General features: G+C 37.9%; 1 protein-coding gene across 5 annotated transcripts in view; it reads left to right on the top strand.

Moving 5' to 3' along the window:
- LOC109864078 (calmodulin-binding transcription activator 2) overlaps nucleotides 1–18,804 on the top strand; it is a 49,672-nt gene that overhangs the window by 16,275 nt on the left and 14,593 nt on the right. For 4 of the 5 annotated variants that reach the window (XM_020444940.1, XM_020444939.1, XM_020444937.1 and 1 more), the window contains one exon: nucleotides 9,633–9,724. In XM_020444940.1, coding sequence (XP_020300529.1) covers nucleotides 9,633–9,724 — 92 coding nt within the window. Of the gene's footprint in view, nucleotides 1–5,579; nucleotides 7,085–9,632; nucleotides 9,725–18,804 lie in introns of those variants that run through there. The other variant, XM_020444941.1, reaches the window with a different exon arrangement.

Below are 18,804 nucleotides of genomic sequence, written 5' to 3'. Positions count from 1 at the left end.
TTAACGCAATAAACTACATCAACTTTCTTGTTGCGCCGTTGAGTAGGTTTGCAACAAAAAGATTGGTACGCGTACGAAAATATGTATGCACGTCCCTAAAGTATTTTAGTTACTTCGAGACTATTTAGAGACGCGATATTTGAGGGTGACGAGAAACGGCCGAGAGTGGCGAATCAGTTTATAGAACGTATGCAATGCTAAGGCGAGATTGCGGGTCGTTAGACTGAGAAAGCTGTTTGCTAATATAAATTACGCAACTAATTGTCGTAATTGTATGTTAAGCTTACGCTAATAAAAGTGATTCGCACGTTCATTAATTTTATCTGAGTGCCTCAGCTGATTATATCGACAGCGTAATAATTCGTAATTGTTTATTTAATGCTACGAGTTACATGATAAAACAATTGTGTGTGTTGCGATGTAGATCTTACGCACATTTATATTTTTATATTACTTATATTATTTTTTTAAATTTAAAAAAATTTTTAAATTTAAAATAGTATTATACAAAAAAACTCTATACAATACCAAAAGAGATACTGTGCGGAGTTGACAGATTTATTTCGCATTTACGACTTGAATGTTCAATAAACGTTGCGCGTCACGTTTTCGTGGTAAAGTATTGTCAACACGAAAACGAGAGATTTCGGCGATTTTTTTATTTTATACATTGAATGACGAATTACGCTACTTAAATGTTTGATGCGCCACATGGAATAATAACTTTATTGAGGCTGAGAAAATGTTTTTTTTTTTTACCAGATTGAAAAAACGGATTCCGCACAAATATTGTTAAAATTCAATTAATATATAGCTACAGTTTTTAAAACACGCACAATTGCACTCTTCAATTTCTAAAACATTTAAGGCACGCATACCTATATATGTATATAGTATACGTATCAATCTGTAGAAGAAAACATGTATTTTCTGCAACTAATTTATACGTGACACGATGCAAATTTTATATAAAATTCTTTTTTTCGTTTGATTTCAATTATGATAGATGATGGGAAGAATTATTGCTCCGTCGGCTCTTCACATCGGCGAGCCGTTGTTTTTGCCGTAGAAATGTCAGTCCTGCTTGCTCCGCTTTGCCCGTGGCGTTTTTGTATCACCGCCACCATAAATCAAAGTGAAACAAACCGAGAACTATATGTATAACTAACGCTCTGTTTCGATAGCCGAGTCGAGACGAATATCATGGAGTGGTGGCAAGGCGCGGGTGAACTCGGCACGGACCCAAAAATTAGTTGGCGGATCAGCTCGAAGGAACACAATTGTAATCATTTCTGGCCATATGTCGGGTACGGTCAGAAATCATCTCGCACGTGCGTTCCACTTCTGCCTACGCGAGTAGTAGAACGTGTGTAATCGTGAATGATGTATGTGTAGCTTAATGCGTGTTTACTTTGTCAACAGCCGAACCGTCAGAATCGTGTACGCGAAGTTTAACAGTGTGCGACGTAACATGGACATGAAGAGCTTCGTAAATGCTTGCATTTCAAAGACAAACACGTTTCCACGTTTTTAGAAATAGAGATGTATATTACTCTGTTTTAAATATAAATCAAACAAAAATATATCAAAAAAAAAAAAAAAGTAAACGAAGTATCTTTAACAAGCGAGATTTTATTAAGTTGTAAATTGTGGAAAAAAAATTTATAATTTTATTTGTCGTGTGAAAGAACAATGTTCAAATCAAAGTAGAAAGAATTAAAACGATTCTGCGTCAAAAATAATAATTGTGATTGAATTTGACTGCATATCGCGACCCCGATATGATGTTCACAGAAGGAAATAAATCGGAGTGGCCTCGTATTCACTGAGGATTGAAAAGCGGGAGCTTGTTTCATTTTGCTGACACGAGATTCGCTCAATTACCGGGCTACGAATAAATTACAAGCTTAACGTGACAGAAACCGCGTGCGATTGGAAGCTAATCGAATCAGGAGCGGATTTGTGCAGATTGGGTAAATATAAAATCGAAAATTAAGCTCCAGGTAATTCTGTTGAAAACAATCCTAGATAATGTTGTCAAAAACACTTAAAATCTATCTTAAACTACGTGAACAGAAAATATAAAATAATAATAATAATATCTATAGATCGTAAGAAAAGTACTACAAAACTTTTCTAAATTTTTCAGACATCGTGATGATTTAGTTTGATATTTTATTGCACATTGTATATTTTAATATTGTTGTTTCAACTATTTTTAAAGTTTTTTGTATAGTTAAGAGAATTCAAATATTCTGACACGCAAACATTATATTCTCTATTTTACACAATTAAGATGCGTATATATATATTTTTGCAAATTATCTCAATAAATACATTTAAAAAAAGTATAAATATTTCTAATCAAAATGTTTTAAACATGATTGTGCATCACATATCTTCAAAAAATGACTTAGAGCAATAGAAAAAGTTACCATATCCCTGATTGTACGTACATTGCGCACAACGTACTCGTGATCTCCCGTACACGTGTCCACGTGCCCTCGCACTTGTCAATTTAGCGAGGCTCTAAAGCTACGTGCGCGCCATACAGGCGCGCGCGCTTAAATCCATATAAATACCTAACTCATGAATTTATCCATTAATCAGATTGGCGATAGGGGCGCCTGAGTGATTTTCACCCCTTGCGCTTCACCCTTGGCTGACTGTCTTTCTTTTTTCTTCTTTCGCAAGTCGCTCTCTACAGGACTGACCCTCCTGGCGCGGCTTGGCTCCAGAGGTCACTGGAAGGTGGCAGCACCTCCATTAAAATTCGACACGAACCTTCTGCGAGAATCCGATGTGTGCTGTGTCATGCCCCGCTTATAAGCACATATATACTACTGTGTGTATATATATATATATATATACATACATACATATATATATATATATATAAAATGTACGTACATGTGCGCCTGGGGTACACACCAGTCGCGCGCAAACGTACGACTCTCGTGGCACGAGCGACTGCAGGATTCATGTGTATAGGTGCAAAGTCTCAGAAAGGATTTGGCCTGCGTCTCGTGGATTGTGAGAGGAATATCGTTTAGATCTCTCTTCGTCGCGGTCGCTTCTCCTCTTCACAACGAAGATTTCAGGAGACGTACGTGAAAAAGTGCATCGGATCCAATTTTGACTGTCCTGCTGCTTACAATGATGTTTCTAATGTTTCTTAACTAATTTTCGTCACTAAGAGGATTTTTTTTTTTCAAGTATTTTAACCGTTCTATAGCCTTTTAATCGATAATTCAGAGTGTATTCGGAATGTATATATCATCTTTTTTTTCGATAATTAGTGAAAAATAATTTATTTGTTTGCCGTGTCAGTTTAGCTATTTGAAACATTATTATTTAAGTATAACACACACACACACAAAGATTTGAATAAAAGACCCTGTTAAGCTGAAATTGATTTAAAATGCATCAAAGGATTTTATATGTGTTACATGCGACGTTCGTTCTTTATTTATGAATCAAAGAAATGAGCTCTCGGCTTTATTTTTCTTGTTGATATAAAACCTGAATAGTACCTTTCGATTGTTTTCGGTAAGGTTAAGGCTATCTTTTTTGCGATAAAATTCCGAAACGGCCGTTCCAGTCTGTGCATTTACGGTCGCAATCCGAATAATGTATAATCTTGTAAATTACTTTTTCGGGATGTGGGAAATCGCTACGGGAGTCTCAAAGAAACTGTGTGCGGTTTTCTTCAATGCCTGCGCGCACGTCAGCGGCAACATAAAGTTTATCTTTACCAGGCAAATTATTTGCGCAACCACGAGAGCTTATATCAAGTAGTTTACGATTTTCACAGACCTTCTCCACGTTAACGATGCTTTTCGTATGCTTTGTCATGAATCTTATCTCTATATACAACTATATATAATAAACTTTACGTTGTAAACTACAGGTAACTCGGTTATATGCGTTTCGCGTACGTAATTTCGTTCTCTCTCGAGCCGGCGTGCGTTGCAATTGCAAACTTCTGTAAATTGACTCTGTTAACAGCGTAATGTTATTTAAGAATTGTATAATAATGTATATGACCTCTCGATAAGTTAAACAAGTTCTGTCAAACGCGAAATTTCTTGAATTTACCATTTAAATGTTTTCCAATTTTTCATTTATCACACCCGTAACGTGATTTTTCAATGCGTTCCACTTTGCGGATTCCATATATATGAGTCGCGTATTATTTTGTCGTTTCTTCTTCCGAACCTTGCGGCGTATCGCGTTCAAGGTTACGTTCCGCATGCAAATCGACGATTACTTCGCGAAACTCTCGTCCATCTCGCTTTCAGTAAAATCGCCGTGAATTTATAGGCTTTGACGACGACAGAGGCGCGAGACGTATGAGCGTCGATTTGTCGACGGTGTGTGAGAATTATTTGGAACGAGAGATGCGCAAATGGGGACGAATCCACCGAGGACCGGATAACGAATGATTATCTCGCGAGATCTTGATCGCAGCAGTGCAACACACTTCGTTTCGCGCAACGACAACAAACGGCTGATTTACGCGCGTCTCTCTCTCTCTCTCTCTTTGTCTCTTTTTCTCTCTATACGTACGCCTCGACATTAATTTGCATCCTCGGTAATCCTTAATTTACAACTCCAACGAGTACACCGAGAGTAGATAGTCAACCAGCTAGGTAGGTAGGTTGGTAGGTAGATAGGTAGGTAGGTAGGTAGGTAGGTAACGAACGGCATACCATCGGTAGCTTCGCACAGGAATTGGCACGAGGGTGCACTCACACACATTGTTAAGCGTAAAGGTGGTAAGTAGATGTAGGTGCTTGAGGAAGGGGAGGAAATAGTGAGGAAAAGAGACCGAGAGAGGAAGATTGAACAAGTTGGAAAAAGGTAAAGGAGAATAAAGGTGGCGAGATGTTAGAGGTGCTGAGGGTGAGTTTCGGCAGACACCCGTGGACAGGAACGAGGGATAAGGGCGGGAGCTATGGCTGGGGCCGAATAGTTGGACTTCGACGAGAGAAAGAGATAGAGAGAGAACGATCGTCCTCACGGGGTGGCAGTGACGGTGACGGTGGTGGTGGTGGTGGTGGTGGTGGTGGTGGTGCTAGCGATACTGGTAGGGGCTGGAAGAGTCCGAGCCAGAGCGTGGAGGGGACGAAGAGTGGAACGAAGAGGTGAAGCGAGGGGCGAGAGGAACGGTGGAGACGGAGGTCGAGAATCGCGAGCTGCCTCACTCTGCGGCTCCCGCCGCTCGGGAGCAGACACGCGGGGCCAAAAGACTAATTTGAACTATTTTATTAACAAAAACAAAAACATTACATACTTGTAAATAACACTGTAAACACGAAACAGCAGCAACAGCAACAACACACTTCTCCTATATAAGGACTCTCTGTAAACTTTACACCCGTCGTCTGACAACCGTCTGCAAAAAGAAAGGAGGGAAAAGAAAAAGAAAAGAAGGCACGAAGATAACGAAGTGGTAAAGAGCGCGCACGGCCGGACAGAAAGAGAAAAAGCAAGAACGAGAGAAAGGGTGAGAGAAAAGGAGAGCGTGAGAGAAAGAGTGTGTGTGAGAGAGAGAGAGAGAGAGAGAGAGAGAGAAAGAGAGAGAGAGAGAGAGAGTGGGACGTACGACGAAGTAATTGCATTTCCGGTTTTTCCTAAGCGAACGCGTAATACAACACGCACACACAAGCACCAACACAAAAGAATCAGCAACAAAAGATAGAAAAGTTGTCTATTTTCTCAAGTTATTTCTCTATCAGAAAAAACGAGTGCGCGGTACAACGGAAGTGAAGAGATCGGAACACGGGAGAGTAACGAGAGAACGGGAGAAAGGAAGATCGCGAGAGAGAGAGAGAGAGAGAGAGAGAGAGAGAGAAAGAGAGAAGCGAGATATCACGAAGAAGAGCGTGCGTCGGCTGTTTACGGAAGACGGGATAATCGCATTTTAAGTTCTCTCTATACTGTGTGACCCTTACATTATTTTGTCCCCCCGATGGGGACGGGTTCAGTGTTGTAACTTAGGATATAAGAAAACTACACACAAAAAGTTCCGGAGCGTTCAACAAAAAGAGAGAGCAACGAGAGACTGGAATTTCGAACGAGAGAAGAAGAGGAGGAAGAAGTGTCAATTGTGACATACGTGACAACGCGTTCACGGTAAAAAAGAACGTTTGGAAAAAACAAGGGGAAGAGAAAATCGCGAGAAGCTGTCATCAGAAGAGAACGAAGGGAACGACGAAGGAAAATTTAAGGACGTTCAAGAAGAAGGCTGGCTCCGGACCGCGTGATGTAGAAAAAAAATCAATGGAGCTCCAATTTTTTATACTAGCAAAAGAATCTAAGAAAAAAGCGTGAAAGAGTGAGAGCGAGGGCAAAAAAAAAAAAAGAGAAAATCGGAAAAGTCAAGGTACACGAAAAAAAAGAAGTGAGACGGAAATCGATTCTGTTTCGTGTTTCCGCGTGCACCTCCACGTGTGTGTCCTTCGGCGCGACAAAACTGCGAGAAGCTCAATCGCGAGAGATCTCTCTCTTGCTTCGAGAGAGTGAGCGAAAGGAGATTTAACGGAAGAATCGAGACACGACGCGCTCGCGACAACCGTCGATCGATATCCGTTCTCCGAATATAATAATAATCCAGCTCGTGTGCGCGCTCCTCTGGGGGATATGTCCTGCCGTTCTAAAGAGAGTCGTCGTCATCCGGGAGCGCAACCTTCACGAGGACAACATCAATCCGAGCGCCGTCCCTGCGTTCTGGAAGCCACGATCGGCAAGCTGTCCTGACGAAAACAGGACTGTGTTCTCAACTCGTGCCGCTCGAAGCAGCGCGATCATCAGCGTATAACCGTCATATCAGACACGCGATCGTCGTCACCGAACCAGGCGGCGACTCCACCAAGAAAAAGGATCCATTCAGAGATGCCCAGCAGGGCCCAGCTACGCTCGCGTCTCGCCTATGCTCAAGGACGATGACGATCGGCCACGGCGATCGGTAAGATCCAAGCAGCGCGAGTACGCGCCAGCATCACGGAGATGGCGGGTTACAATCACTCGAACCCACAGCGTGTCGTCTACCACGCGACTTACCCGACGCCCCTTGCCCCAAGTGAGTTTACCTAGTGTTTACGCATCCAACAGTAGAAAACTCCGCGTTTTTTTACGCGTTAGATCACACCAAGTGCGAGATTATCAAGCTTAGTTTTTTTTTAAAGTTTAGAAAAATTCCAAATGTTTTACGAAAATTTATTATTCAAAAGGATTATTGTTAACGTTTACTTTGAGTTTATATTATTTTATAAGCGAAGAAAAAATTGTTTTTAAAACAATTTGCTGACGGTTGTTGTTTACTCTTTTGCTTTCTTTTTTTCAACACTATCGCTACTATCTACAGAGTGTATTTTATTTTATTAAATTTTAAGTTTTAAAATTTGTATTATAAATGTTTCCGAGTAGCAAATTTATTTTCTACCGTTTTGTCAATCATTTTTATAAAAATTAGAAAATCTAAAAACTCTACCGTTTTAATGTGTACGTCTGTTTTTTTTTTTTTATTATTCACTCTTTTTCTCACTCTGCTTTTGAAAGAGCACTTGTGCAATATATTTATTTTACATTATACGATACACTTGACTAAGTAACATCGTGATGTTAAAAAGTTCTAGGTCAATAGATATCACTTTGCTATTATGAAATCTAGGAAACCGCGGCAACTGTGTGCTCTTAAGTATCGCACTTATGATTGAAAGTTTATTTAATGGCACCTAGTTTCGGCAAGTTTCGCGAATCTCAATGAATATTGTATAAGCCACGAGTGACCGAAAGCTAAGCGCACTTAGATAAATATTTGATTCACTCGAATAATTCTCGTTAACTTGGAATAGATTATTCTGCATACATTTCGGGAAACGCAAACTTTTGTTCACTGAACTTTGAGTTGAAAATTTCTATAGGGAAGAAATTGGACTGAGTAAATAATTATGTTGAATAGATAATAATATATGTTTAAACGTTACACAACGTTACACTTTATATTCCGAGTTTTTCAATCCCGTAGAAAAATCAAGAAACTCTTATGCAGAAAATGCACTTGAGCAATGAACTTTTAATATATATGTATATTTTTTCGTGCAGGTAATTAAAGCATAACAAGGTTACTAAATAACAAGGTTGCTGTAAATTATACGACCATAAAGAATTTCCTGATCGCGATCAACTTAACTAAACTTTTATATAACACAATTTCTGACGTTTCAGAAAAATATGGTTCGCCATATTTGTCCTCGTTTCTGTCATTATTTCTTGCAAGCTTTGTGTGTGTGTGTGTGCGTGTGTTGAAAAGTTTACACGTGCACTATTTTCAAAAAAGATTGCAACAAAGGATATATCAAAGTTTATGTTAAGTAATGGAGTATAATAAACAATGTAAAATAAGTAAAAACGTTTATATGAGGTGTTGTTACATATCGTATTCCACATTTATTTCACAAAAGACGACAGTTTAAACGCATGATGCCTAATGTCGTCGATATATCACGATGGATACGAACGAGAAAGCACACATGTGTTCTATGCGTAATATCAATAATATCTAGAGGAAACGCAAACTACAATACGGAAGCATTTTGTCAAGTAAATAAAAACCTTCTCTCTCTCTCTTTTTTTTTTGCGTGATGTTCTGGTTCAGAAAGAAACTGGTACTTGAATTTCAAAAATGCATATTATATCTTTAGAGTAATTGTAAAATAGAGAATAAGTTTTCTTATTTATAATTCTAATAACATTGTGTATTTTTTTTAAATTTTACACACATTTTACACACAAGCTAAAAATCTTTTGCTAAATACTTTTCGTATCATAAATATTTATTTAAATTTCTGGATAAGAAGTCTTTTTGCATCTTTTTTAAATAATTACTTTTATATAAAATATTTATTTTATATAATATTTTATAAAATTAATATAAACAACTCTTTAAAACAATTATAAAATGTGAAAATACATATAAGTCAAATGTAATAGGATTATAACAATATATATGTATGTAACACACACGTATATATATGTGTATAATATGTGTATATATATGTGTGCACAATAATTTTGATCTTTACATAACTTTTTGTTTTTTACATACAAGAAAAGTATATTTATTTTGCTTTTATTTAAAAAAGTAATTGTGCAAATAGCGTGCTACAAAATTCTCGGTAAAGAATCTTTAGACCATCAGGTTTTTTTAGATTCTAACGGGAGTAGGTAGTTCGCAGTGTTCGTGGAAAGTGCAATCTATTACAAGTGCTATTTTATGGCGAGCGTGCACATACATATAAACTTAGATCGATGGGACTTTTCGATCGGTTGTGTATAAACAGAGCTAATGACACAACCACGTAATACTAAAACGGTCGCCAGTGTGAGCGAGCAGCCGCGCTAATGCTCATTGCTCATGACACACACAATAACGATTGCGCGTATCGATCTGCTGTTAAAATTGTCACGCTGATCAACACGCGCGCCACGTAAATTCAGTCAAGTCCGGTTAAATAATGTAACGGGCAAACGAGAACAGATCGCTTCTGAAATCGATGTGTTCCAACCAACCATCTCACATTTTACGGTGAGAAAGCAGCAATTAATTGATATAATTTATCACGCAGACGGCGACCCGATAAAGCTTCCCGAAAATCTGGAAACCTTGCCGCGAGCTGAACACTTTCCAACTCAGAGGCATCGATGGAACACCAACGAGGTAAGCCACCCGTCGCTTGTTCGTTAGATCCGCGAATTTAATAATTCGCTCGGCCAATAGAAAACACGCGTAACCTAAATACTCAATAGCTTGTCGATGTTGATATTTCACGATTGCACGACATCGTGCTAATGTTCTGTACACTCTGTCACGTTTCCGGACTGCAATTTCACGTACATTGCGACAAGTCGATGTCAGACAGAAATAAAGCGAAGACAATAACACAAATAGCGATCGAAAGACAACATGTACATGTAAATAAAGTTTATATTTACAAAAACCAACATTTTTTTTTAATATACATTTCATCGTGTCAATAATAAATATTCGCGTGCGTGCAACAATAAATGACAATATTTTGATAATTTTGACTATCTGAAAATAGTTCGTTCCGCTGTATTAAACGCTGCATTAATCGCTAACAAGTAATCCCGCCACCGACTTGGACTATTACCAAACGATAATTCTGCACGTGTAATGTCTGGAATTTAAAGGATGAACTACATTTTCGGGATGAAAACGAGGCCAAAGTACCAATAATGCGTCTTACGTCCGGACGCGCTTGCATTCTGGCTTGCTAGGCGCATCCCTCTTTGCGGCGGGCGCGTGTCCCGGCCGCGGATTCCGGTGTTAGCGGGCCGATCCGGTATTACCGGAATTCCTATGGACCATTTCGCGCGTCGTTCCTTTTTTCCGGCGTGAATTTTATCGCGACCTCGGCCGACCAGCACAGATATATATATATATATATATATATATATATATATATATTTACACAAGGCTGCGCGAGAGTCAAGTAAGGTAGGTAAATAATGTGATAGCGCACCCGCGCGCGCGCTCTCCGTCCTCGTGGTTCACGTTGCTCGTGGCGTGGTTACAACAGATAGATGCAGCCCATGCAGCCCTGGCGCTCATGTGCAAAACGTCCAGGGTCATCATTAGAGATGAAATTGTTTGCCCGTCTATGGGCAAAATTTTATATTCCGCGAAAAAAACATTGACATAAATAGACATAAGTAGTAGATTCTGTGTGAGATAAATTCGAAACCAATCAAGTCTCTTAAAATGAATTGTTTTACACAATTATTAAACAGTTAAATACACGTAAACACAAGAGCGATCTCTTACACAGTAGTTTTAAATTTAAATCTATTAAAGTATTGCGAAAAGATAGTATCTTATTATGTGTCTCACAATTTTCATTTTACAATAATTAATAATACGCAAAAAGAACAGATTTATTATTATTCTACTTGTTAATGTGTTTTTTTTATTAATATTTTTTCCACGCTATTTTACGACGTGTATCAGTTGCATAAGTTTTCAAAATTTTATAGGACTGCTTAAAATAACGTGAGGGAAAAAGAATGAAAGACAAGGCGCTATTCAGCTATTTCAGCATTTCGTTCGGAGAAAGGTGGGAAGGGGAGGGTGAGATTCCTGGTCACGACCCTGGCGGTGTCGGTGTGCAGCGGCGCGAGTGTGTGCAGCACGGCGGCAAGGGTGCACGTACCCACACCCTTGCGCTGCACACGTAGATGGTTTGCACCGATGCAGTTCCACACACCGCTACACCCTGACCCAGGTCGGTCGGCCTCCGATCAATAGCTGGAGCCAACGAGAGCTCGCAGCCGGCAGCGCTGAGCTTTTCAGTATCGCCGAACCGAACTCAATTGCGATCCCTCGTGCGCGCCGCGCGACGACTATCATTGTAAACGATAAGTCGACCGTCTCCCCGCCACCTTCCTCTTACTCCTTGTATTTCCCGTGCCGTGCACACGCTTGTTACCCCACCCGAACAGCTCTACCTCCGGTAAATACCGGAAATTAAAAGTTCCTGGAAGGAGAAGAGTCGTCGACATCACCTTCTCGAAAAGTCCTCGGGATGACGATGAAGAAGAGGATGCTTTCTTTATTCTTTCTTCTCCTTTCCTCTGTCGGGGTCTTGTTGTCGGTATTTATTGTGCCTCGTCGGTCTATTTTTCGCTTCCGATGTATTCGTCTATCGGACGATGACACACAACCCTCGTCTTCTATCGTCTTCTATCCGGAGAATCTATTGAATTTTTTAAATTTCATGTTGCTCCAATAATCTTGTCTTTATTTTATATCATTCGCAAAATCCGTTGTCTTAATTGTTAATAAAATAAACAGATTTGTTGATTTTTCATTTGATTAGAGCAATGTGTCGCATTGATTTTGCACCGGTGAGACACATTTCAAGACTGTCAAATGTCAAGAAAATATTTGCACGATATTCGAGAGTGGCGCCGATGAACGTGGCACCATGTGCATCGCTAATAAGGTCAACGCAGAAAGGGCGAATATACTATGTCACGATGTTCGCCTTATCCGGCGTACCTATATTATCAAGTCCTTGAGGTCCTTCGAGAATTATCGATTGAGCGAGCCAACAAATTTGAGTCTTTGTTGAAGAACAGAAATCACGCAAAGTAATTTGTACCAATGTTGATATGCTTTCTGAAAATAGAACTGACAACTTCTTTTTATAATCATCATTGATCAGATACATTGATCAGTGATATATTTTATGCGATAAAAACAATTTCGTACAATAACATTTGTTAGACAAGTAATAAGATTCTTGTTTTTTTTTGTTTGTACGCGAATATTCGCGATATAGATTTATCTTTCTATAAAGTTTCGGAATTATTTATCACGCGCTTCTGTATTCTTTCGATCTAATTACACAATTGTACGCAAATTACAAATTTTTAATTCTATTTTAATGATTTCTATTTAACTTACACACCGATAATATTCAGTTTTCGCATATAAGTACGCATATAAATTATTTTCACTTAACTTGCATTTCTGTGTCACCGGATGACACAAGTTTGAACGTGTTAGATCGCACGAAAGAAGAAACATACGCCGTTCATTTTGCCGACGCTTCGCGGACGCGCAAAACTTTCATTCTTTTCTCACACCCGTCTCAGATTCGCGCATTAAACCCGACGCTATGCGAGTTCAATCTTATTTACATTTGTCAACGTCCCGGCAGCATTATTCCGCGACACTCCGAAATTTATGGAACCACTCAGCCCGGTCGATTCATTTCGCGCAAAATCTGCTCGGGCCACAGGAAGAAGTTCGCGGACAGGTAACGGAGTAAATTTTCGCGGTCTCAGGAAGTTTATAAATCCCTTGTGTATACAACCGCCCACGGGGCAAAATCCGCTGTCGCTTCTGAGGAGATTTTCCCTTCTTCGTTTCCCCCTTTCTCCCCTCAACGTGATCTTATTTTCTCGCGTGCAACTTCCTCTCTCGCAACGCTCTCATCCGCCTCTCATCTCATGTCGTTCTTGCAGGCTTTTTCCACCGCGTCATTTATCACACGAGTTTCGACGCCATACATACATACATGATCGCAAGTGGCCTTCGCCACTTTCTCACGACGAGATTTATTTCGTTGTTGCGCCGCGAAGTTCGTCGCAAGAAGAAGTGTACACACACAGCTCGTTCGACTTGAAATCGTTTTTTTTTTTTTTTTTTCAAAGCGCGCGGAAAAAGATCGCAAGAATTAACGTAATGACTTGGGTAGTGGCAACCCAAGGTTGTTCTTGCACGCACGATTCGTTCGTCGTGCTTATCGTCGACAGGTGCAGGCATTAAGCGCGATAGATTCATACACGTGCGTACACGTATATTAACCGTGATCTCGCACCTGGGGATCTGCGAATGTCATCTTTAAAACTGCGTTCTCGATACATATCTTCTGAAAGTTATGATCTTTAAAGATCCAGAGTATCGTGTGTAAAAAAGGATTTAAAAATTTTTATAGTTTTATGTGTTACGGCAAATAATTAACATATAATCTTCAAGTTTGAAGAAAAATATATTGTCTCGTCACAAAGTTTTATTGTTGACGTTACTACATCTCGCGAAGAAAATTGCGCTATACGTACGGAATATTTTCTCCGATATTTTAACGCCAATAATTTGCAAGATTTCTGACATGCCTTCTCGTTTCTTACATTACCGTCGCCTGATGAAATCCCATTTGTACCGAAACGGGGCAATGCTGAATGCATACGTAGAAACGGAATTACAGTAATAAGTACATACCTACAGGCGGGCACGTTTTGCACTTTTAGCATTCGTAATGTACCTTAATGACACTGATTTATTAAATAATCTCCTACTGCAGTGTTAAATGAGGATGCCTGGATAAGAAGTCCCCTACTTTGCCAGGTATCCTAATTTAACGCTACAAATACTTCTGCGCAAATTGCACAGCCGCACATAAATTTTGCGAAGCCTTGTTAAAAGCTTTTTCCTTTGTTTTCTTCTTCCGGAAAATATATCACTATATAATTGTACCAAATTTATAAATGTATCATTTATAGCGTTAGAACGTGTGTTTTCTTCTTTAAAATATTCTCATTTCTAAAAAATATAACTAATATACAATTTTTTAACTAAAATGTATATTAAAAAAAAACTAAAAGTTAAATATTTATATTGAAAAAAAATTGCTAGTCTATTTATAAATACTTCTCTCTAATTTTTTTTATGATTTTAATTTTCATGAAGATAGTTACAAATTTTTTTGCAAGTAAAAGCAAGAACGTTTTCTTGACTCAAGATCTTGACTCATAATTCTCGACTTTATCGCTTCCCGAGCACATTAGGTTTAATTAATCGACGCGAGAAATGGCACCGCCTATCTGTAAACGGAGATCACTCTGAAAACAACGCTTTGGTTTGCTTTATTGATTTCCGATTGCATGCGAGAATAGAAATGCGGTCACTAAATCGGTTTTACGAAGGCACATCGCAACGGTGGTCGTTATAATTAAACGTCGCTTGTGTACCATGTACCTTTTAATTGAAAGACGCGTTTCCGAGAAGAAACCCGTACTCCGAATATATCGCACAGTTTATTGATTATAGCCTTACGGTTTTATTACTTTAAAATTAAGATTAATGAGTGTAAATTTTATGATGTACATAATTAACACACGAATTCTTTTTTTTATCTTGATACTTAATAAACTTGTTTATAAATTACTGTTTATAAGTTAAATAAGTGGAATAATGAACATGTCAAACATGCATATTATTTGTACTTTAGTTTGTATAAAAAGTTATTAACAATCTTTTTTTTTTAATATCGCACATATATGCGATATACGTTTTATTGTGGAAGTTTTGTTGATATTTTAATAATTGAACAGTTATTATTAGATATTTTAATAATTGAACAAATTTTTATTACACAAGTTCGGTCACAGATGCGAAGATCGTGCACGATCTTTCAGAGAAACAGAAATAGAAAAGCGCCCGAATAAATAAAAGCCATCGTGACTTCGGGAAGATTCGCTGATCCGGAAAGTTCACAAAAAGCGTAATAACATAGATATTCTCGCACATGCTCACATATACGTCGTCTAAAATTGCATTGCCCTCGATTCACGAAATCGTTTCATTGAGAAGAGAGGCACGACGTCGTATCCCCAAAGTGCATATCAGAAATCGTATACGAACGCGTTCCGTATCGACATCTCAGATCGCTCTTTCCCTGTCATCTCGGAAAAATTAACCAATTTCCTAAGTTCTTTGTGAAACACTGAATAGTCGGGGGCGATACTACAATACAATCGTAGTCGATTCAGGCGCCACTGCTAGCATCGATATTTCATTGACGTTCTTCGCTCAATTGCCGATACTGTGACGATAGTGATTGCGAATAGCAATTAATGCCTGTTGCAATAATGGCTCATAAAATGTCTTCGTACAATTTATATTACTATATAAATATAAGATATAACTATGCGGAAAATAAAATTATATAATATTTTATGGAGAAATGTCCAAAAAAAGCAGATTATAAAATAATTTTCTTTCTAAATTGTTTAAATATTTTTAAAAAAGAATTAACAAAAGTAACAAATGGAAATGTACGTATTTGAATACATACAATTTATAAGAAACATTTTTTTTTGTAATTATACAAACGCTTATACTCTGTTTTTATTTAAGTCTTTTCTTCACAACTACAATTTATCGGCAGAATTCCGATACTACCGATATTGTGAGTTACGAACGTGAAAAGGACGCACCATCTTTGTCCTCGGTGTCGGAAGGAGAGTGGATTTATCGCTCCTTTTGCATTCGTAAATCAGAGAAAACACATCTCTTCCGGTAGCACGCGAAACAGAAAGTGTCTCATTTATGTACCCGTTAAGTCCGAAGAGAAGAATCTGTCGTCAATCTCTTTCATCGTATTTCTTAGAAATCTATGACGTTTACGTATATTGATTCTGCACGAGTTTTTATGCAAAACTGCATTTACATAAAACATACATACATTGAACAAACATATAGTTTTCAGCAAATATTTTTCAACTAATATTTAACATATATTGTCTAAAACATTTATTATTATAATATATATTTTGCAAAACTTTTTTATAAAGTATATGTTTAAAAAAATAACATTAAAAACTATATTTATGAACGAAATATTTTATTTAAAAATATTTTTATCTCCAAGAATTCTCTAATTTTTATCGTCGTCGTCGCGCGCGCGCACGCACGCGCTAACACACAAACACACACATACACACACACACACAATCGATGATGATCGTTTATATTTTACGAGCTTCTTTTGTCACGTATGCATATGTGAAAATATCACAAGCTAAAATATTCCATACGCTGCTTGACCCATTTCACGACCGACCGATGCAAAACGCAGCAGCAGAGAAAATATACAGGTGTGATGTTTGCAAGAAATTTCGGAATGTATTAATAAACTATATGTTCCTCGTGCAGCATTGTGGTACAAATCTTGCAGAAAAATAGAAGAAATTTTTTTACTACACATTTTATTATTTCACATTTTATTACTCCGAAACTAAACATTACTAAAACTAAACTAAAAATATTATGGAAGAATAAAGCAACAAAAAACATAAAAACATGAAAAAGCAATGTTATGTTAAATACGTTTTATAAAAAAAACATGTAATGTTTCTTTTTTATTACTCAAATTGGTAAATTAATCGATTGATTAATCACAATATAAATTTGTAGATAATATAATTTTGCAGCACAAAAGAATGATAAAAGAATTGCATTGTTATGAGCACTATGTGTAATAATATACATATAAATAACAATAGATTGATAAAATGATATTGGAAAGTGATAAATAAACATTTTTGGAACAATAAAAACAACTTTATGTCGAGAAAAACTAGGCGTTAACCGTGGCGTATGCATACAAGGGATTAATCGACGTATATGCGAGCATAGCGCGTGAGCTCGTGGCGGAGCCCGCCTGCTAGGTTTAACCTAATTTTTGCTCGGACACATTCCGCGATTAATCAAGGCAAATGGACGTAACGGCATGTGGAGGGAAGTTTGTTGCCGAGGGATGCATGAATGCTCGGCAAAGCCGAGGTCGCGAGTTTTCGTCTCCGGCACGACGACGCGACGGCACGAAGCATCCTCGCTAGAATGCAAATGATCAATTAAACAGTTGTAAATCACTACAGCATGCTAGATGGGTCTTTATCTAATCGCCGTAGTCGGCATTCGACTCGTCTAATGACTCTGTGAAACCGGTACATCAGTTTCTCACATATTTTCCCTTCTAAGAAAAAGCAGAGTATATATAGCTATATTACGAAATGCCCTAGAATATAAATAACTGTCAGGGAAAAAAGAAAGAGCTTATTTTTATTTTATACCACAAACAATTTAGTCAAATATCTTTTATTTATGTATAGTACCATTTTAAATTTTATTGTGTTCTTGTTTCAATAACATAAATATATATTGTTTGTGTGTGTGTGTTTCTGCTGTGTCTACATTATAATATAAGAATTCTTTCTTCTTGTAAGGCTGTAATAGGTAAAACAAGATTTCATATAGTAACCTTACATTTTCTCATGCATATATTATTATAATGTTATATCTATGATAATGTTATCACGTTATTATTTTTTTTATTTATTCCATCAGAGATAAAAAAAACCAGCATATAATTGTCGTTGTTCTCGCCGCTCTTCTTTTCGTGCTTTCTTTTGGCGTCCCTCATCGAGGATATTTATCATCCAGGCCACGTTCACTGCGAAGAACCTTTAGAAAGTTGAAGGTATGCCCATGGGGCACACGAAGGTATTACTTTAGCCTCCAACGAATTCCCAGTCACGCGGCTACCGTCGTGAGATTAACATTTGGAACGAAAGAGACTCACTGGATTAGTAATTAGGACTTTGTTCAGGCGAATATAAGACGGAACATATGTATAACACGTTCGAATGATTGCGCAATTGTGTCAAGTATCTCAGACTGTTGTATAAATTGTCACTTGAAAAAATAACAAATTATAGAGTGAAATTTTGCAAGAGACGAGATAATTGCAAATCTATGAACGAACAAAAATAAATGACGACGTCGATAAATGATGTATTCATGACTTTCCGCCAAAATCTGGTCGCATGAGGTTTATGCGCGCGTGTATATTTGTGTAGAAAATCTAATCTTGCCATCATCTAAAATGAATTGCGTGCGGGTTCAGTTCACGGAACGGGCCGAATCAGAACGGTGGCGCGCGCGCTGTCACTGCAAAATGTGCGCGAGATACACGTGGCCCGCCCACGGATACATGTAGCCGTGTGGTATTCGGGTTATCCTCAATACCGCGTGTGGAAGATAGCCGCAGAATCCCGCGGGAATTTAATTTGCACTTGGCAGATAGACGCTGCCTCACGTACAAATGCCGAGCCACAGCCGTTTCGCTTGACGTGATAAATGTTCATATTTACAAATCGCATTTCGCTTATCAAACGCCACATTCGCATTATAGCGAACTGTAATTTAATACTCTATAGTACGAATTTTTTTCGTAAGTATAAAAAAATCTATGTAACTTGAGAAACCAGCAAAAAAACTTACTTCCGCGCGAATATAAATTACAAAACAATGAATTTACAATTTTCAACTTTTTTTTTCGATGTGTCAAGTAAGAGTTGACAATTACAATAAATAATAATAATAATAACTCTCTATGATTACAAAGAAGAAGTGCGTACAGAACAAGA

Source organism: Pseudomyrmex gracilis, unplaced genomic scaffold (genome assembly GCF_002006095.1).
Source record: "Pseudomyrmex gracilis isolate BER0280 unplaced genomic scaffold, ASM200609v1 scaffold_17, whole genome shotgun sequence".
In the NCBI taxonomy this organism is placed as follows: Eukaryota; Metazoa; Arthropoda; class Insecta; order Hymenoptera; family Formicidae; genus Pseudomyrmex; species Pseudomyrmex gracilis.
The sequence above is the reverse complement of the archived record's forward strand: the minus strand, read 5'-3'. Positions and strand labels throughout refer to the sequence as shown.